This window comes from Trachemys scripta, chromosome 10 (genome assembly GCF_013100865.1).
Source record: "Trachemys scripta elegans isolate TJP31775 chromosome 10, CAS_Tse_1.0, whole genome shotgun sequence".
In the NCBI taxonomy this organism is placed as follows: Eukaryota; Metazoa; Chordata; order Testudines; family Emydidae; genus Trachemys; species Trachemys scripta.
In genome coordinates, this window is record NC_048307.1 from 15,194,394 (window position 1) to 15,216,067 (window position 21,674).

General features: G+C 39.7%; 1 protein-coding gene across 1 annotated transcript in view; it reads left to right on the forward strand.

Annotated features, from left to right (window-relative positions):
• The first annotated feature begins 964 nt into the window (after positions 1-964).
• Positions 965-21,674, forward strand: part of CCZ1 (CCZ1 homolog, vacuolar protein trafficking and biogenesis associated) — a 30,835-nt gene continuing 10,125 nt past the window's right edge. Inside the window, exons 1-12 of the mRNA XM_034783958.1 lie at positions 965-1,211; positions 3,271-3,368; positions 3,459-3,552; positions 3,645-3,722; positions 4,889-4,936; positions 5,410-5,493; positions 7,782-7,957; positions 12,259-12,340; positions 16,648-16,709; positions 17,963-18,074; positions 18,850-18,883; positions 19,338-19,455. Coding sequence (XP_034639849.1) covers positions 1,107-1,211; positions 3,271-3,368; positions 3,459-3,552; positions 3,645-3,722; positions 4,889-4,936; positions 5,410-5,493; positions 7,782-7,957; positions 12,259-12,340; positions 16,648-16,709; positions 17,963-18,074; positions 18,850-18,883; positions 19,338-19,455 — 1,091 coding nt within the window. The 5' untranslated portion in view covers positions 965-1,106. The remainder of the gene's footprint in view (positions 1,212-3,270; positions 3,369-3,458; positions 3,553-3,644; positions 3,723-4,888; positions 4,937-5,409; positions 5,494-7,781; positions 7,958-12,258; positions 12,341-16,647; positions 16,710-17,962; positions 18,075-18,849; positions 18,884-19,337; positions 19,456-21,674) is intronic.

The following is a 21,674-nucleotide window of genomic DNA, read 5'->3' on the forward strand; positions in this document are numbered from 1 at the left end:
CACTCCCAGAATACAAATAATAAATAATTAAAAGAGGAGGAGGAATAAACCACAAAGACCTTTTTCAAATGTTCAAGTTCATGACATCCTGGTCCTGCTAAATAATGTCAAAACTCCCATTGACTTCATTGGGACCAAGATTTCACCCTCTAGCTTTATCAAAGCTTAACCAGACTTGAGCCACCCGACCCTGCAGCTCTAGATACTTTTCAACTTCCTTAGTCCACACAAAGCACGTCAAAATCCCTGCAAGCGTCATAAAGAAATGCTCACCCAGAGAGGATCACCATCCCACTACCACACTATTCAGCGGCGCTGCTCAGGCCAGTCCCCCACCTGAACACCCCTTACCCATAACCAAAGCCACAGAGAGAGAGAGAGACTCGCTCTTCCCGGCAATGCCGCTTTTCAAGAGGAGCACAACTGCATGCGGCAAACGAGACCGCCCGGGGAGCGCTAGGGCGAGCGCCCCCCATCGCGGTGTACCCCACCCCAGCTCGGTACTTAGCCAGCCCCCAGCTCTGTCGTGCCCGAGCGCCCCCCAAGTGCTTCGAGACAGCAACGCTCCTCTTCCTGGGCGGGAGGCAGCTCCGCTCGGGCTTTCCGCGTTTCCTCCCCCGGGGCTTCTTCAAAGCCAAAGGAACAGACAACAGGAGCCCCTGGGACCCTCCGGCTTCTGCTGAGCTGCCCTTGGAAACGGGGCCTGCCCCGCGGCCGCCTTCAGCTCCCCGGGGGCCTCTGGGGATCCTCCCTCGCAGGGGCCCTACAAGATGCTCGGTTTCCGCGGGGACTGGGGGGGGGTCCCCACTGAGGAGCCCCGGGCCGGCTGTTGCGGAGGGGGCAGGAACGGGGAGGCCTCCGGCAAGTGCCCTCAGCGCGGTGGGGGCAGCGGAGCTCTGAGAGGGTCGGCCCGGCCCGGCTCCTCCCGCCCGTGCCGCCCGCGGGCGCAGATAGAGCGGATCCGGGTCGGCGCCGTTCCCTTCCGGGGCAGGGGGAAGGCGGAAGTGCCGCGGGAGGTTGGGGTCGGTGCCGGCTGAGGGCCCCCGGCTGCTCCCCGATGGTGTGTGGCGGCTGCCAGCCCCAGACTCTCTCGCTTCAGGCCCAGTATGGCGGCGGCTGCGGCGGGGGGAGCCGGGCAGGAGAAGCAGCTCGCTCCAGCCCTGCTTAGCTTCTTCATCTACAACCCCAAGCTGGGGCCCAGAGAGGGAGAGGTACGTGGGGCAGCCTGGGCTCGGTGTGTGCCTGGCTGGCGGGGGAGGGGGTGCTGTGTCTGCCTCGTGGGGGAGGGGTCTGTCGCTGCAAGGGAGCGTGTGTGTGTGTGGGGGGGTCTGTTCCTCTTCACCAGAGGCCGGGGGGCCACAGAGGTTTTGTCTGAGGGGAGAGGAGTGGGCCACATCTGTGTGTCTGTCTGAGGGGCGGAGGAGTTCCCGGGAAGGTCCCTCACCCATTGTTCCCTCATCTTTCCAACATTCACGTGGTGATTCCGGGCCCCACTTTGCGCAGTTCTGGGACCCCCGTGAAACACCAGTGATGTTGCCTTGGGATGCTGCTGCCCCACCGGGACTTTCTGACTCTCATGTTTGCACTGTCTGACAGGCTAACGCAAAGCAGCTGTCGGGCTTCTGCTCCAGCCATTCTATTTTTTCCTAGACACTGGACAACAAAATGTCCTGTAGTAATATCGTTATGTATAGCGCACCCATGGAGAAGGGTTGTTCTTCCCTGCCTCTCAAGCTATAAAGGGACGCTTTCAGCTTAAAAGTATGAGCTAAAAGTTTCCAGTATTACAACTGTCCTTGAATCACCTTACCAATATTTGTGGTTTTACAATGACATACTTCTGTTTTTTTAAATTATTTTTCTCTTTTTTGTTGCCCTGTAAAAGTCCCACACAAAAGAAGGGGGAAACTGAAACTGACTAAGCAGATGCAGCAGTGAAACTAACTAGACACAAAGTATTGTTTCAAAGCATAAAGTAAACTGAAAAATAGAGGAAAATGCAGCTACAGTTATCTTAGGTATTTACTCTAAGAATACATTAAAATATTCAGCAAAAAAGTATGATTTTAAGATGAGGGTATACCTATAGCTAAAACTTTAGCATTTAGAAACAGGGCTGCTTGGCCTATTAAATTCCTGCAGCAACAAGGTTAAAAGAAAGACTGGTGGAAAAGTAGTTGTGAAAAAAACTCACAACATTTCCCAACGTAAAATGCATATGCAGAGAAGTGAGTTGGGATCCATGGGATAGAAGTTGTTCTGAGCACCTGAGTTTGCAGGATCAGGGCTTTAGAATTTTAGGGTTTTAAAAAGATCCTTCAGAAGTCTTTCATCTGTTTAGATGTTCCAGGTGCATACAATAATGCTAAATGTTTATAGAGCACATTTTATTTACAAAGTGCTTTGTAAACATTAACTCATTAACCAACATCCCTGAGAGTAGGTATGCACATGATGAATCCTTTCTGTTTTTGGGAAAGGTATCTGTTAAACACTGTTGTTATGCACTTCTTCTGAGTGAGTCAAATTGATATCAACATGTAAATATACATACTAAGCATTTGAGCAGCTAGATGAAGCTAGTTAAGTTAACTAGCAATAGTAATGGAACACTGATCTGCCAAGCTATCACAGATAAATACCAGATGACATACTATCTTGAAAACAGCCATCTGATACATTATAGTCTATCTACCTATCTTCCTGGGTAACATCATAGTACTCGTTTTCTGTGTATAAATTCTGCTGAATCCTGAGGCTAACCATTTAAAATAAGTGTGCTTAACTTTTGTAATGTACCTGAATTCTTGGATAGATATTGAGAAAAATAAAAAGCTTTCTTTTGAGAAACAAGGCAAACGTTAATATTTGAAGGGGTCTATTTTCTTCTCATTGTATGTGCGAGTTAAATATACACATTGAGGAGCAAACTTATTTTTGACTTCCTGGCTTAAATACGTGGTGTTCCTGTGCACAGCTATACAGCTGCATTTCACTTCAGCTAAATTCCAAAGGAAAATGAAGTGATACTTGTGTCCCGTACTGCATTTGTAAAGAACTTCGAGATCATTTTTGATGGCAGGCCTTGTTAATGTGCTGTATATTAGTTTTATTTTTTAGTATATTAGTTTTATTTTTTATTATATAAGCCTATTTGGTTATAAGGCAGTTTTTAAACTCTGTTCAGTAAATTTTGAAAAATTACATTATTTTGGATCTCTGCTATTCTGTTTAAAATTTAATCATCTTTATTCTTATTTCAAATTTTAGGAGGAAAAAAAGATTCTCTTTTATCACCCAAATGAAGTAGAAAAGAATGAAAAAATTAGAAATGTTGGATTATGTGAAGCTATAGTACAGTTCACAAGGTAGTAAAGTGTTACTGTTTGCATAGTTTATTACAGTATAACAAATTGTATGTTTGCTAAAATTTTGTTCCAAATATATTATTTTTCCAGGACCTTTAGTCCATCAAAACCCGCAAAATCTTTGCATACTCAGAAGAATAGACAGTTCTTCAATGAACCTGAAGAAAATTTCTGGATGGTCATGGTATTTATATGCATGATATATACCTTCCTAAAATGTTAAAAATTGCTAAATACATTCTGCATTGCCTGATGCCAGTTTGTTCCACTTTCTAGGTAGTACGGAATCCCGTAATAGAAAAATACCACAAAGATGGAAAACCAGTCATTGAGTATCAAGAAGAAGAGTTACTGGTAATGTTCAGTTATTCTTTCTAATTTGCCTTTACTTTTCTAATTAAATATTTTCGTTGTAATTGTTTTAAAAAATATAGCTAGCGATTTCTTTTAGTTCAGCTTATATCTATAACTTTTGGCTGTTGTAGAACTGATTTAAGAATATGACTGCAAACTGGAAATAAAGTTGAACAGAGCATTTTGCAACAAACTCTAAGAGGGAAGAAAGAGACAAAGATATAGGAAAAAATATCCAATAAGAACAGCAGTGAAATTATGGAATGAAATGAAATGTCATTAAAAATAACAAAAACGGAGAGATCTATTGAAATTTCAAGGAACAGGCCAATACAATTAATGATCCAACATTGATTTAATTTGAAGAGATTATAAAGAAATCTTCCTTACTAAATTTAACTAGAGCAGCTTCTGTTATGATCCTAAGACTATTATTGATCATCTTTGTTGGAAAATCAAACATATAATGTCTGCCAGGAGGCTTCATTTCAGCATTGCAATGTCATCAATTCTCTTTAACTGTAAGCAGGCAGAGTAATTGGCCAGATGGAATAATTTAAAAAAATGTTTGTTCAGGCTTCCTGTGTTCTTTAAAGTTTTTATTCCTCATTGTGTTCTTAAAGAAATCATTCCAACAAAACAAACTAGTCTTACTCCTCTTGCCAGAAAACAAATTAAAAACCCAGTCTGGTGACTAGGTATGGAGTCCTCCCTTACTCTAAGTCCTCACCTGCCCTGAACTCCTATGAAGAGTGAGGGGGAAGCTGATTTGGAACTAACTACTCTTCACTAATGACCAGCTAGTGCCCAGTCCTTATCACAGTTATAAGTTGTTACTTTAGTCATATTCTTTTTTCAGTACATGTTATGGTTTAATAATTGTAATACTGTTAGGTTTACATTTAACAAGGAAAGAGGAATAGAAAATAATTCATGTGTATACTGAGAAAATACTTCATAGGTGTACTGTCTATAGTTACTTTTTTCAGCAGTAGCCAGTAACTGCTAGTTTTTGTTTTCGATTTGTGTAACAGATGTTCTAGTCTTTCTATATTCTGGCTTACATGTGGTAGTTAAAAGAATGTGCATGACATTTGTAGGTCAATCATAATATTTGGAGCTGTGCCTATTCTTGTAATAACGACCTATTATTGGCTGTTTTACAGGACAAGGTTTACAGTTCAGTCCTACAGCAGTGCTATAGCATGTACAAGGTAAGGGTAATAGATTTATAACAAGATTATCCTTTGAGAGAGGGAGATAGACCACCCTCTGCACCCTACTATCTGAGCATGAACAAATTACTCCTTATGGGGTGCCAGTCTGATCCATACTGTCCATTTCTTCCTGAAGATGCTGTAGTGGCAGTGGGGAGGATATAACAGAGTGCTTTTGTAGTCCTCAGTGCTGTTCTTGAGTTCACTGTAATAGGAGTAGTAAAACGATTCCCAATTTCTGTGAAAACTTAAATTAATTCCTTCACATAGTTACAGATCTTGATTGACAGGTGGTTATCCCAAATCTGCCAAAGCTACACATCATCTAGGTCAGTTAGTTTGTATGGAATTAGGAAACGGGAATTATGTGGGTAGCAGTTTAGTTCTTGTTTTTCTGATTTTAATCAAGTTATGATTTACATAGTTGCCCAACTAATATTGCTTTTTTTTTTTTTTTTTTAACCTATTAGCTTTTTAATGGTACATTCCTTAAAGCCATAGAAGATGGAGGTGTAAGGGTTCTAAAAGAGAGATTAGAGAAATTCTTCCATCGGGTAAGTTCTTACTGTTTATTATTAGAGTACAGACAATGTGTTTGATACTGAAGAGGAAACAAAATGTACAAGTGCCTGCACGGAAGAGCTTACATAGTGTGTGTGTGTGTCTGTCTCTCAACAATGGGAAGACTAGACTGAATGACTAGGAATGTTTGAAAAATGTTTTGTTTCATATTATTATTGTCTTGCATGCATCATGGAAGAGTCTTTAGAAGGGATTTGAATAAACAGAGTGATAGCTCGATGGATTAGAATAGGATGATCTTCGGTTACAGATAAAATCGTCTTAATATCCATGTTTAGAAAACTGTTAAAACCTTAATCTAATAATCAAGTATGATTGAACGTTTTCTTAATGGAGTTATTTGCAAGACATAATTACAAAGCCTTTGACAAATCACATCCATTTAGTTTTGTCCGACAGTGGCGAAGTGTGTCTCAAATCCCCAGGTTGAAAAGAACACCATGCTACTGTTACCAGTTAGTTCTCTAGCTCCAACCTTGCTGATAATCCACGCAGTGATGGAATTTCACTGATGGGATTTTTGTTTTCAGAGTACTTTTAAAAAATGTGGGAGAGAAGAGACAGACTGTTCCCTTCAGTTTAAGGCACTGGACCAGGACTAAGGAGAGCAGTATTCAGTTTGGCTCTGCCACAGACTTCTTACATGATGCTGGGCCGGGCTATCTTAACACATGGATGGAGAGAGGGGGCCTATGTATAACTATAACTCTTGCATCCCCTACCTTTGTGTATTTGATTTTTCAACTTCAATGTTTATAGTTTAGTTCTTCGGATTTCATATAATACAGCATTAGATGTGATATAGAACATCATGTGTATGCTGCAGGGTTTCCCTAAATAGTACTTCTGAATATCAATAACTAAAAGAAATATAAGGATAGTGAAATAACTTTTAGGATCATATAATCTTTTGTTTCTTGTGAATTAATGGAGCACTGCTGTGTAACTTTTAGCTGTGTACCCAATTTTTAACGCCGACTAGAACAGTCAGTATGTTTTCTCTTGTGATAAATGTAATGTGCCATATCCCAAGCACTCCTGTAAGTATGACATTTTGTATGCAGTTACATATTGTTTTAATACCACAGAAATTCAAAGAATAAAACAACTTCAATATATAACATGTTTTAAGTGCATTGTGGGATAGTTCATCATGGGCACATAACTGTCATCAAATCCATTCAGCTACTAATGTGGCATATGTTGGTGGCTTGTTGGTAGGGCAGTTGGTTGTACTGTTGGATGCTCTCTGGTTCCATGCTATCTTAGTATCACTGTTCACTGGCTTTTCTGATGTACCCTGAACAATCTTAATTTGGTTTCTTCATGTGATCTTGTATCAGCACCATTACACCCTACTTTGTCTGTTTAATAATATACATAATAGAAATGCTGAAACAAAAGTGCATATAGTGTTTAAAAGGTAACCAACCATTTCTTGTCAAGTCTTGGCATGCCATTATTTCTGCATGGTTTATATCATAACCCATTATTGTAATGTATGACCTGCATACAACACAACTAGGAGAAAGAAGTGGAGATTCAGTCAACACCAAGCTCTTCCAATATTTTTGCACATTTGCAAAAACACTTACAGTAAATAAAGTTGTTCTGAGCCTTCCATATGTCTTACTCCAGCACGTTTCTTTTATGTTTATACCGTAGAGGAGTTGCAGTGGACAGCACATTAGGGTTTCAATTCCTTTAGGATTTTTTTTAAGCAAAAAGAGGAAAAATGTTGCTGATGCTTTTCAAGGTCAGGTACTTAAATTTCAGTTTGCACAAGTTGTTCAAAGTAGATGGTCCCCTTCACAGAACCTAATTGAAGTAATTGGGGCCCACACATTGGTACAGGGGTGATCTACATAGAACAACTTACAGGATTGGAGCCTTAGATTATTGGCTCTTTGAGGCAGTGAACCTGTCTTTTTATTTGTCTGCAAAACATTATGCACATCTTTGCTCCTCGCTAATGATTCTAGTTATCATTGATCATATTGAATGTGTATAAATGAGATTTAGCTAGGCTCTATTTTCTCCGTGCCCCCAAAATGGATTTGTGAACTAACATCACAAATAATTGTGTCAACATGCAGTATGATATATAGGCTGTCACTTAAGGATTTGGTACAGAACAAAAGCGCTCAAAAATAAATGCGGAAAAGGTTAAGTTGAAATGTTAATTTTAAAGGCTTTATTACCTTTTAAATATTCAGAAAACCATTAACTACGCTCCTTTCCTTTATATTTGTTCCTTTAGTACTTGCAAACACTGCATTTACAGTCATGTGACCTGCTGGATGTTTTTTGTGGAATCAGCTTCTTTCCATTGGATAAAATGACTTATTTGAAAATCCAATCATTTATTAATAGGATGGAGGAAAGCCTGAACATAGTCAAATACACTGCCTTTCTCTACAATGATCAGCTCATCTGGTAGGTATCAGACTAACGGGTGTAAGGGGGGGAAAATAACATGCATCTTAAAATAAATAACATTACTGTATTTAGTAGTAGTAGTATTTTCGTAGGATGCCTAGGAGTCCTCATCATGGCTCAGGACCCCATTGTGCTAGATGCTATACAGACACACGCCAAAAAGACTGTCTCTGCCTCCAAGGAGCTTCTGTAAGGCAGACCTTTCATGTTGTGGGAAAAGATAGAACTAAGATTGCTAGAGATAAATGAAACTAGATTCTCCACATATGGGGGAGTGATAAATAATGAAGAGGACAGGTCACTGACCGAAAGCAATCTAGATTGCTTGGTAAACTGGGTGCAAGCAAACAATATGCATTTTAATACAGCTAAATGTAAATGTATACATCTGGGAACAAAGAATGTAAGTCATACTTACACGATGGAGAACTCTATCCCAGGAAGCAGTGACTCTGAAAAAGATTTGAGGGTTGTGGAAGGTAAAATCAGCTGAATACGAGCTCCCAGTGTGATGTTGTGGCCAAAAGAGCTAATGGAAGCTGGGATGCATAAACAGGGGAATCTTGAGTAGGTGTAGAGAGGTTATTTTACCTCTGTATTTGACACTAGTGTGTCTGCTGCTGGAATACAGTGTCCAGTTCTGAGGTACACAATTCAAGAAGGATATTGATAAAGTGGAGAGGGTTCAGAGAAGAACCACAAGAATGATTAAAGAATTAAAAGATATGCCTTACAGTGATAGACTCAAGGAGCTCAGCCTGGTTAGTTTAACAAAGAGAAGGTAACAGGTGACTTGATTAGTTTATTAGTATCTACATGGGGAGCAAATATTTAATAATGGGCTCTTCAGTCCAGCCGAGACAGATAGAACACAATCCAGTCTCTGGAAACTGAAGCTAAACAAATTCAGATTGGAAATAAGGCATACATTTTTAATGGTGAGAGTAATTAATCGTTGGAACAGTTTACAAAGATTCATGGTGGATTCTCCATCACTGACAATTTTAAAATCAAAATTGGATGTTTTTCTAAAAGAACAGCTCTAGGAATTATTTTGGGGAAATTCTGTGGCCGGTGCTATTGTGCTAGGCGATTACAGTGATCCCTTCTGGTCTTAGAATCTATGAATATAGAACAGTTGAGTATACAGCCTTTCCTAATAGTTATGGATAGTTTCCATTGTGAGAAACATGCACATTGAAATTGGAAGAGCTGGCCACCCATGGAAAGATCTTTCATTTACAAAGTGATCTGGAGAATAAAAACTGTGGCAATAACTCAAACTGTGTGAAAATATTTGGAAAGGACAAATAAGTTTTTACTTCTCAAGCAATGTTTTCTACAGAATTATTGAGACAGAGACACAGTTTTAACACAGTTCAAGCTCAATGTGTAACTTTGTAGGCATATTTTCTTTTTTCTCCAAGAAAACTACACAAGTCTTAAAGATGATTTAAAAAAAAATCAGTGATGGTTAGATATTTGCATGTATTCACTTGTCAAGAATGTCACAGTGCACAGTTTGAGTGTCAACAACAAAGAGAAGATGAGTTGCTTTAAGGATGCTGGAGATTACACTTGAGAAGTGAAGAGACATGGAATTAATATTTTGAATGGCTTTCCTTTTTTTCTTAAATATTTAAGGCCCAGGCAATCTTTCCTGGAAAAAAAAGGATCTTTCTTGTAGGTTGGAATGTCCAGTTACGACTTGCATTCACACACAATGTATAAACAATGCGTCATCCCTTTTAACAGTACCTTATAGACATTTCATCTAAGCCATAATGATCTCAATCAGTAATGATGGGCTTAAATCCTGGGACCTGGTCCAGTTGAGTGGCTGAATCAATGGGAGGTGATGGTGGTCAACACCAGAGAATTTTTGCTCTGTTACCTTAAAGTCAGAGTCTGCAGTTAGGATGTTGTTGATTGCAGTTGAAACAGATGTTGCATAGTTCACTAATGCAGAAACCTTAAGCACATAACATGGAGGGTTGCCAACTTTCTGATTGCAGAAAACTGAACACCCTTGCCCTGCCCCTTCCCCGAGGCCACGCCCCTGCCCCTTTTCTGGGGCCCCTTCTTTGGGGCCCTGCCCCTGCTCACTCCATCCCTCTCCCTCCATCGCTCACTCTCCCCCACCCTTGCTCACTATTTTTCACCAGGCTGGGGCAAGGGTTTAGGGTGCTGGAGGGAATGGGGAATGGGGCTGAGGGGTTCAGAGTGTGGCAGGGGGTGCTGGGCTGGGGCAGGGGTTGGGGTGTGGGAGGGGGTACTGTCTCTGGACTGAGGGTGCAGGCTCTGGGGTGGGGCCAGAAATGAGGGGTTCAGGGTGTGGGAGGGGGCTTGGGCTGGAGCAGGGATTGGGGTGTGTGTGTGGGGGCGGTGAGGGCTCTGGCTGGGCATGTGGGCTCTGGGGTGGGGCTGGGGATGAGCGGTGTGGGGTGCAGGAGGGGGCTCCGGGTTGGAGCTGAGGGGTTCAAAGTGTGGGAGGGAGCTCAGGGCAGGGGGTTGGGGTGCAGGAGAGAGTTGGGCTCTAGGAGGGAGTTTGGATGTGGGAGGGGTCTCAGGGCTCGGTCAACGGTTGGAGTGCAGGAGGGGGTGTGGGGTGCAGGCTCCGGATGGCGCTTACCTCAGGTGGTTCCTGGAAGTGGCCGGCATGTCCCCCTGGCTCCTAGGCGCAGGAGCGGCCAGGACCAGGGGGCTTTGTGTGCTGCCCGCAGGTGCCGTCCCTACAGCTCCCATTGGCCACGGTTCCCAGGCAATGGGAGCTGCAGAGATGGTGCTCAGGGCGGCACCTGCACCGCAGGCAGGGGCAGCGCTCAGAGTTTCCCTGGCCACCCCTGCACCTAGGAGCCAGAGGGACATGCCAGCCACTTTCAGGGCTGCGCGGAGCCAGACGCTTCAGCAAACTGGACTTTTAGCAGCCCCGTCAGCTATGCTGACCAAAACCACCAGGGTCCCTTTACAATCGGGTGTTCTGGTTGAAAACTGGATGCCTGGCAACCCTAATAACATGGCTGAGGGGAAACGCTATGAATAATAGGAGTTTTAAATGAAGGGAAGGAAAGGTTTGAGAAGTAATGCATAACCCTCATAAATGTGATAATCTGACATTAGTATTTGACACAAATACACACATCATGTTAAACTGCGTGGGGCCATATTCTGTGCTGACTCACAATTTGTAGAACCCTTCTGACTTCTGTGGAGTTGTAAATCAGAGCAAAATTTGGCCACATGCTCTTAATGTGATGTGTGTGTTACAAACAACAGAGCTGGCTATCGATTTCTAATGGATGGTTTCTTTGTAATAGTGTGAACCAATATACTAATTTAATAATTGCTGAAGATTTGAAACTGATAAGTTTCATATCAAAAGTGAAACGTATAACAGGGAAAAGGACCTAGTCTGAACAAGATATTACCATAATGTCTGAATTAATTTTTAATGAATCTTATTAATCATTAGGGTTCTTGGTAATTATTCACATCATTAACAACAATGAGCAGCTTTTAAAAGTACTTTTTAAAACTAAAGACAATTTACGAATCCATATTTGATTTTACAGGCAAGTTCTGTACAACCAAAAAGTAATATTGAACAACAGTACATTTTCAGCTAATCAAAACTACTTTTGATCCATCCTGACTTCATTTGTAGAAAATATTACAACAGATTGCTTTTTTAGCAGAAACAAAGAAGTTTATGGAGTTTGCTGCATCAATGTAATTTAAAACGGACAACTCCTCTTCAGCTGTGTTTGATTTTACGGTGTTTGTTGACATGGCACTGCTGCTTTTGGCATACTATCTCACTTAGGAGTAGCGAGGCAAGGTGCTCCTATTCAAAGGCTCTTAAGAAGTGAGGAGAGAATGTGCACAATGTTTAGATGAGAAATAATTTATAAACTATTATTTCATAGTCTTCCTATATTTGTCTAGATTCCAGTATTTACTGCACATAATTTGCTTGTGAAATCAAATATGGATTCATAAATTAGGAAAAGCCTTTTTATAGCTCATGATTTTATCTCTTTGTTAACCTGGATATGTTGTTAGTATTGTAGGGGAATGAGCATTCTATTAAAAATTAAACATACACTGGGACTGTCTGTACAAAAGAAATTGGTGTGTTATCATAAAAGAGAACTGAGTTAATTCTCCCAGAAGGCTCTAAATTGCGGCCTGTCCAGCTCTTGGTTAGAAAGATGTTGGCCATGAAGTAAGGCCATTAGAGAAATTGTTTTTCCTGCTTTGTGATCTACATTTTAACTTTTTTTCCTCTCATATTCCAGGAGTGGTTTAGAACAAGATGATATGAGAATTTTATACAAATATCTCACAACATCCCTCTTTCCAAGGCACATAGAGCCAGAGGTATGGATATGTGTGTGTTTTTTTTTTTTTTTAACAGCACATATACTTTGCACAGATTTCTTGTAGCGTATACATTATAGCAATATAAATAAGTTATACAAGTACTTGAACTGGAGTTCCTTTGATATAGAAGAGGGGAAGTTTCTGAAAGTGCTTTCTTCAATTTAGGAATTAATTCTTTATGCATACATGCCAGTTCAAAAAAGCCCAAATTGTTGGCCTTTAGGGCACACTACAAAGTCTTACTTTTTGAGCAGATATTTTTTGGGAGTGCTTTTTTTGTAATTTGACAATGTAGTGAGATATTGATTTGTTTTGTAATGACTTGCTGTTGCCTGGTGGTTGCATGTAGCCAGGGGAGGTCTGCTGCTGCTCAGATTCTCTAATGGTTTTGTAATATATATTTAGCGGATGGTAAGTGTACTTAGAGTCCAGGATAGGTAGTTCTTTAGGTATATCTATTTAAATCTGAATAAATATTGTCATAGCACTGTCAGTACAGTTCAGTTGGTAACATTCTAGCTTTTAAGCCAGAACATCATGGAGTCTAATCCTATACCAAAGCTTGGGATCATATCAAATGCTAACCATACAGTGAGCTAATATAATGCAGTACTGTATTCTGTATTTCTATAAACTTCTTTTATATGAGGCCTTAATTTTGCCACTTTTGGTGACTGGCCAGGTGAATATTAAAGATCTCATAAAACCCTTTTAAAAAAAAAAAAAAAAAAAGTTAAAGTGCAGAGCTTGGACTCAGAAAATCTGAGTTCGCTTCCTGTGTGACATTGGTTAACTCATACCACCTCTGTTTCTTGGTGTTCCTATCCATGAGATAAAGGAGTATTTATTGTATAGTTGTTGGAAAGCTTAATCCATTAATATTTGCATAGTGTTCTAGCTCTTCAAATGGAAGGTGCTATGGAAATGCAAAGTGCTGTGATAAGATTGTGGTCTTTGCTCACATTCCCTTTCTCGGTGAAGTTCATTCCAAGACTGAGCTGTGATGGAGTGTATATATATGGTATATTTGCCTGTCCAGTTGATGCACTCCAAGTATTTAATTGCTTTCTAGTAAAGTGCTTTAGTATATAGATGGAGTATAGACGGTACTATATTAAATCAAGTTCAGTTCTAAATCTAGTCGTGATAATTGGTTAATAGCAAAAATACAGTAAACAAATGAGCTTTTACTTTTTTAGAATAGGTCTGAGCAGAGGCATTCTTAACTAGCACAATAGAGAGCGGTACATGATGGTTGCCAGTGATCCAAGCCTTTGTCACCTCCAGAATGGCTGTGTCTGAAGACTGTTTAGCTGAAGTTTCTAATGCAGAGTGTGGCTGCCTGCTTAATAAGTAGTATCCTACAGGGAATTGCTCATGCTCTGTAGTGTACAATAGTTTCCAATTGGCTTCTATGAAACTAAATATTAGGTTGAGACCTGGCTCCCTCAAAAAGACTGTCTTTCTTCTCATATGATGTCATCTCAGTTACGATTAGCAGATGCATTTGTTCTAACAGTCCCCTGCTTTTGATAAGAAGGTACTGGTGTTTTCAGTGAAGTGTCCTTGATCTTGGACACGCTTCTCCCCTTTGTCCAGGTTTGCTGACGTTCAATATTTCTATTTAACAACAATTATCTGTGTTATAAAATTGTGTATGTGCCTAGGTGTCAGATGCATTGAGGAAAATATCCAAACAGACAATGGAAGTCTGTAGATTCCTTAGAGCAGAACAGTTTCTGAACAGCAGCTCACTTTGTCTGCCAAGTGGAAATCAATCTTTTTGATTTTCATTTGTAAATCATTCTGCTGGGTCGTTGTATGTTTTTACAACTACCACCTGAATTGAAAAACCATTAAACTACTCAGATTTGAATTTTCTATATATAGAGCAGAAAATACTCCTTTTGTACTGTTCTAGTACGAGTTGCTGCTAGTAACTACTGTGGCTCAGTTTTGCAAAACCATCTCCAATCTGTAATCCCCTTGTTTTCACACACTTGTAATTTTCCAAAACATTCATCTTTGGGGGTAGAGTTTTCTATCCTTGGCATCACCATCAAGATGACTTGTTTTAACATTTTAGTGAAATCCATTCACTTGATTTTGATTAATTAGAGGATGAAAAATATCAAAATTTTCAAATACATTTGAAAGGCCAGCCTTAACTCTGCCCCTTTGTGCTTAAAATGTGTTTTCTTCATGGGCCGAGTTATACTTCCACTGCATCCAGTGAAAGGAGGAACAGTCCCAAATAATTTATAAATGATCAGTTAGTATATATGTAGTTTATCTTATACAGATTTTCATGCAGTAACTTTAAATATACTATGTGTAGTTTTCATACTTTGCATGATATTTAAGTTTCAGTGAGATGCACAAAATAAATCTGCAAAGATTTCTTATTTTTCTTGCACTTTAACTAACTATAAATGAATTATTCATTTCTCTCTGAGAAGCGGGGGGGAAAAGGTGGCCAGGGTCTAAGTTTTGTCAAATGAAAATTAATTTGATGGTCTTTAAACCTCTGTTCATACACCTGGTAAAACCATCACACTTATGTGCGATCTGCTGAAGGCCCACGCGTTGTGGAAGGTAGTGCCGTGCAGGGATCTTGCACAACACCAACCTGCATGCTCCATAACTATCTCTTACCTTTTTATGAGTACTAAATTCACTCTCATATAAACAAATAAAGCAAATTCTTATTAACAGTGGCTAACGGGACTGAAATAATTTGCATTTCTACTGATCTTTTTTGTATACTGCAATTACATGTGAAAACAGCATGTCCATGAGCATTATTTTCATGTGGAGTTATTAGCAAATAATATGTACTTAGAGTTAATGCTGCTACAGATTAATCTGAAGTTATTGTTTTCAGCCACCTCCGAGATTTTAATAGGCGTAATGGTTATATACAAAAAAGTAATATGTGATTATATGGGTACATGGACAGGGTACAGTGAAGAAAGTATAATTTAAATAATATTTTGCATTTGTATAACATGAAAACTCTATAGCCTCCTAGGAACTCAATACACCGCACAAATATTAATTGACTTTAGTAGAACCTTGTCCAAAGCCTGTGGCAGGGCCGTGCTAGCACACAGGTCTCCAGACTCCAGTTCTTGTACCTTCACCACAAGGCCATCTTTCCTCCCGTAACTGAATTAAATGAGCTCTGGTAAGTTTTAGAAATTACAGAAGTAAACATTTCAGAAAACGACAGATTCTGCTTCATTTAGGTTCATTGTGAGTCTGCACTACTGCATCATATTAAGAAAGCGGGAGCTGGGATAGCCCAGTACATTCCCTAGGGAGTTTCAGAAAGGCTGCTTAACCGGGCCTTGGATATCACTGTTGGTGTTCACAAGTGAAAAAGGAACAGTATTCCCTTAGCAGTAGAAAACCTGAATGTTAGAAAGCTGTAAGGATTCAAATTGTGAAGCAGATTACAGCAGGTACCCCAAAAGGGAGCCAACTCCCCTGCAGTCAACAAAAATGTTGCAAATATGTAGACTTCACTATAAACAACAAATAGGAAAATAATGTAGAATATTCAATAACTGAAAATTAGAGATGGATAAACATTCTGTGGATATTGAACTACAGCTATATTAAAACCACATCTCTATTAAAACTGCAGTTTTGATCTCATTTGAGGGTTTCCCTTAAGGGCTTTAGTTAGGATGGTTGACTAGTGACCAACGTATTACCTAGATAAAATGCAGTTCAACCATGCACAGCTTTACCAGTGTGAGATGTAGCCTGTGCTGCTGTTAATATACAGAAATGTAAAGATTTTAATGAGGATGCAAGGATGGTCTTGTAGTTATGGCACTAGACGAGGGCCTAGGAAGTGTGGGTTCAGTTTCTGGCTCTTCCAGACTTCTTGTGTGACCATGAGCAACTCACTTAATCTTCTGCCTCAGTTTCCCACCTGCACAATGAAAATACTTATCAACCCGACAATGGTGATCTGAGGATAAAAGTTCATTAGAGTTTGCTCAGATACCATGATGATGGGAGCCATAAAATTACTTTAAAAGAGCTATATATCAAAGTTAAAACTTAACTTATGGAACTTTTTTCAGATTAATAAATGTAAAACCAAAATGCCCAATTTTCTAAATATTGTTGCCATATATTCTTGCCCCTCCCATTCTGCATTAATGGTGTATTTCCTAGCAAGAGAGGTATAGTCTCCGGTCTGTTGATTGTGGACAGTTTCTTTAGCTACTGCAGAACAAAGAGAAATGGAAAGAAATGTCCCAAGCTGTTTATTTCCTGTTTGTTTTCAGTTAGCAGGAAGAGATTCCCCAATACGTGCAGAAATGCCAGGAAATCTACAACACTACGGAAGGTAGTTCTTATCATCTGTCATACTCTATACTGTTTCTTCCCTTCAGAAGGAAAGCTAGGCTTTTCGCACATAGAATAAGAACTGAATGGTTTGTTTAGGTAGGAGTGTAAATGAATTCCTGGGACTAATTTCTACACCCAGATAATCCCATAGGCTTCAGTGGGGTTGCACAGAGCATGAATCAGTGTAGATTTTGGCCTGTGATTTAGAGCTAGTGCATACTTATTTCCTTCTTGCTGTTCTTAGCATGTTGTACAGAAAGTATTTTAGTATTCCTCCAATTCCTTTTCACCGAGCAATACGATTTGTCATATAGGAGCAAAACAATGGTCTGTCCAGTGACTTGCGTATCACAATGGCCTATATATTAAGTGCATCGGTGGGAGACTTTTTGCATTTGGCCAGTGTGTGACCTTATTCTGAATGAAGGGTTGGGTCCTTCTTGGCCCCCCGTTTCCAGAGCACGAATTGTGCTTTCTTTAATAAAAAAAACCCAGTTTAGTGTTTTCCACTTCTTTAGCATGAGCATAAAATCAGGGTGGGTTAGCTCACTTCAGTCTTGCAAAATTCGGATGTTTTTCACATATGTGTACATTGGTAGGAAGCAGAAGAATGAGATGTACCAGAGAATGCATTCTGTAGTCATCACTGAGAAGGTGTTCCTTTTAAAAGCAACTGGAGGATTTATTGGGTTTCCCTGATCATCTATGTATTTTTTACCTTTATTTCCCTAGCTCAGAGTTATTTTGGTGCTAACATGTAAACTTTTTTGAGGTTTTTTTCGAGGGCCTGTTGGTAAATACAGTTGGTTCCCTGAGCAATAGTCACCTTTGATCAAGAAAAGGCTGTTGAAATGCCACTGATAACTTGCAACTCAGTCTTGAATCACCACATTGTTTATCTTGATCTAAAAAAACCCTCTTTCTGTGCATTCTGACAAAGTTTACTCCAAACTAAGGCCCTGATCATTCAAATGCTTACTCACATGCTTCATTTTAAAGAGAGTAGTCGCTTTGAAGTTGGGACCTAAGTCTTTCAGTTAATTTGAAATTAGTAATTTGACATGGACACATGTTCAGATACTATGGTAATAGGGAGTTATATAAGTAACTGGGTAGACAGAAATTCTTTGTGTTCAAATGGATGCATGTATTGAAAAAGTTGTTTTAAAAAATTGTTCATGTGCTTATAAATTGTTTTTCTGTTGAATACAAAAATGAATTGTATCTGTCCTGTTTAATTCTGGTTTTTAGGTTTCTTACTGGACCTTTAAATCTTAATGATCCAGAAGTAAAATGCAGATTCCCCAAAATATTTGTAAACACAGATGGCACTTATGAAGAACTTCATTTAATTGTTTATAAGGTACCAAACTCTCTCTATTCCAGTGTATTATGAATCCACACAGGAGGAAAACATTGCTGTGTTTTATTTCTGAATCCATGCAGGAAGGTGCATAGGGCATGACCAGATTAGAACAGTGAGATAGGGAGCTGTCCGAAGGTTCAAATTTAAAACTTCAAATAATCTTTTTCTGAATTCTTTGAGTTTCTTTTGGAGGTTCTGGTTTAATCCAAATGATGCAAACTTGGCAAAAGTCTGTCTGTATTCCTTCCATGTTGCTTTACCAGCAGTGAACTTAAAGCAACATATGCTAGCCATGTGTAATATTTTCTCAGAGCTCCTCACCCTGGCTTCTGGCCAGTGCCAACCCTAAGCTAGAAAGATATTATATATGTTATAAAAAGGTTTACATGTGGGTTAGGACTGGTTTAACTAAATGGATTTTAAAACTGATTTTAGTTAAAGATTTAGTAGGATAAAGTGCACATTTTGTGTGTAGGCAATGCCCTAGCCAGGTTACATTTCAATTCCTGCAGAGCAGCACACTACTTCTCAAAGCCCCCATCAATAGCTGATTTAAAAACCTTGTCAAGGACTGAAGTAATATGGAAAATTGGGTATCCTATATAGGCTCATGGGAGCAAAGGTTTTACTGTTAACACTCTAGCTTTACTGTGACTTAAGGAATTTTCAAAATTTAACTGGTATAAAATAAATGACTTCTACAGTGAATGTATTGGTGAAGTTGAGGAAAGAAAATGTGTTTTGTAAATGTTTTTGTTTTGGTTTGTTTCAGGCCATGAGTGCAGCTGTCTGTTTTATGATTGATGGTAGGTATATATTTGTATTATTTGAAATAAACCATGGAGATTAAATGCTTTTCTTTTGACAACTTTGTTGTTCGGTACTATCTCCTTACCAAACCGTTATCAAACATAAATCTAGCCTGATTTTGCTATTGCAAAGTATTCATTCGTTATAGTCTTGTATGTTAATTTGTTCTGTGTGGATGCTTTCACCAACTTCTTAGTCATTAGATTATTTATATTGTGTTTTGCTTGATGGTACAAAAGGGACACACTTTTGCCCTCAGTTACTCCGTGGAAGCCACCTGGATGTTGATGAGATTTCTTGGGTGTAACTGACAGCAGAATATGGTCCAAGAGTCTTATAAATGTTTAAAGTTAGCTACAAAAGAACATGTTTGCTTTTTTGGCACAAAATAGTATAGACCTCATGTACTGTTAGGAAAAAACTCATTATCTTTTTAAAACTGCTTCATAGCCTCAATGCAACCTACACTGGATTTTTGCCGTAAACTGGACAGCATTGTTGGGCCTCAACTCACAGTATTAGCATCAGACATATGTGAACAATACAACATCAACAAAAGGATATCAGGGTTTGTACTATCTTTATGTTCCTATTGCAAACCTTCACCAGGTAGCTCAAAGTCTATTTTAATGACTGCTTCAATAAGGATAACAATATGAATACATATTTTAAGAGCATTCTCTTTGAATTAACATGTATATTTTATAAGATGTTATCTCTCTCCACATGTATCTTTGACATTTATAGAGAACCCATTGTGACATATTTAAGTGCCCTGGGGGAACTGCACTAGTTTTTATAAAAGTAACAATTTTATTTAGGTCATTGTGTGGTTAAGGTTCATTTTGCCTTTGGTAAGGCCTTTTGGCACATGTTTAGTCTTACAATCTTATAATTGCTACTTTTTTCCTACCCAAATAATTATCAAAGTATTAACCATTTTAAAGGAAACCTGCAAATAGTTAAAAGGAAAAGTCCAACAACTGTAGAATATGCTGCCTACCCCAAATAGCTAGGGAAGAGGGGCATTCAGACTCAGTGGTCAGGCAATTCCTGTGGGGTTTTGTGGTAATTTTTCATGTGCAAACAGAAATGACCTGATCCCAATAGTCCATTTTTAGTCTGAAATGAGGGTTCTGTTGGGGTGTGCAACATTAGCAGCATAATGGACATTGATGTATCCTCTAGAGTGGGAGCAGGAGAACTAGGACTTATTTTTCCCCCTTCCCTTGTCTCGCAAATTTTAAATTGAGTGTACATCTCCCCATTGCCCTTGGTGGAAGTATCTAGTATTTAATTCTAAGGTCCTATCCACACTGGATCAAAACCAGGACTCTGGTTGTTCTGAAGCTAATGTGGACAGGACCTAAAGTAGTTAGAAATTCTTCAGATCATTTTTAACAAGGAGTCTAAATAAAAGTAGATTCTGTAACTTCAGAGAAAATCCAATTACTCTGAAGGAATTTCTGTCTCTGACTCTTTGCAGTAGGTCCAGTGGAATGCAGGAAGAGGGGGGTGGGCATTTTAACTTTGATTTCCTAGTAAGTTTGAAAAAAATAAAATTGCTGAGGTTTAGGTGCTACCTAATCTTTTAAGGTCTTAGATATACAAAATAAGCAGTTTATTGGCACCTTTTACTAGAAAATATACTTGCCCAAAGGCTCCTTCAGCAGTGGGGTCCCATCATTGTTTGGGAAGACAACAGGAGGTTTTGCTTAAAAGGTCAAGGCATTATCACTGTTACAATCTTATTTCTTCAGGCTCCCTATTCATGGGCTTGCTAAGAGAGAGTATTGCCTCTGGCTCCTGTCCTTGTATCCAGCCAAGCTGTGTTCAGTGTAGGGCCCAATAGGGAGCAGGGTAGACGCATTTTTAAGCCACTTTTGTATTCCTCTGATCCCTTGGGCTGCTGGGTAACATTTGATACCAGGTGTAAATTACAGTAACCATGGTACCATTACACCAGCCAGAGTGCAACAATGTTCTGACCATCCCTGTGGCTGAAGGGGTTAGAGTGTGTCATAGAGCAGCTAATGCCATCTCTGTGCTTCCAAGGGAATCCCCAGCTGCCTATACTTATTCAATTCATTTTCCTCTACTCCCCCTGCAAAAAAATGGAACTGCTAGAGAAGATGTACTGATGTGGCAGCGTGTTTTTTTGCAAGACTAGAATTCTAAATGGACCATACAAATAGAGATAAGTGTAGACGATAATCCTCTGCTCCCTCAGTGCTCTGCATAATGCCAGGGTCACTTGTAGCAACTTATAGACAAAGAGAGAGAGGCTTTTCTTGCATTGGCCACATGCTGTACATTTATTGTCTTGTACCAGAGGGGTAGCTGTGTTAGTCTGGATCTGTAAAAAGCAACAGAGAGTCCTGTGGCACCTTATAGACTAACAGACGTATTGGAGCATAAGCTTTTGTGGGTGAATACCCACTTCGTCTTTGTTGCTGTTTATTGTCTTGTTCCTCCACTTTGTGAACATTTTTGGCTGATTTCAATGAAAACTTAGTTTGCTACTGAAACATGGTGTGAGGATGGCTTGTTCTTGAACATCTTCCCAAAGGTTAATCCCATAACCGGAAAGGAGCCTTTCTGAGTACCTACCTTCATCACACTGCCAGTGTGACTGGTCCCTTTAAGTGGGAGCAGGTTCCAGTGCACCTGGGACTGATTAGCTGCTACCCAGTTGGGCTGAAGGGCAGGCATCTGAGCGTTATAATGGAGGAGAGAGCAGCAGGGGAAAGGCTGCTACCTGTGGACTTCTTTCAGTCCAGGGAGGTA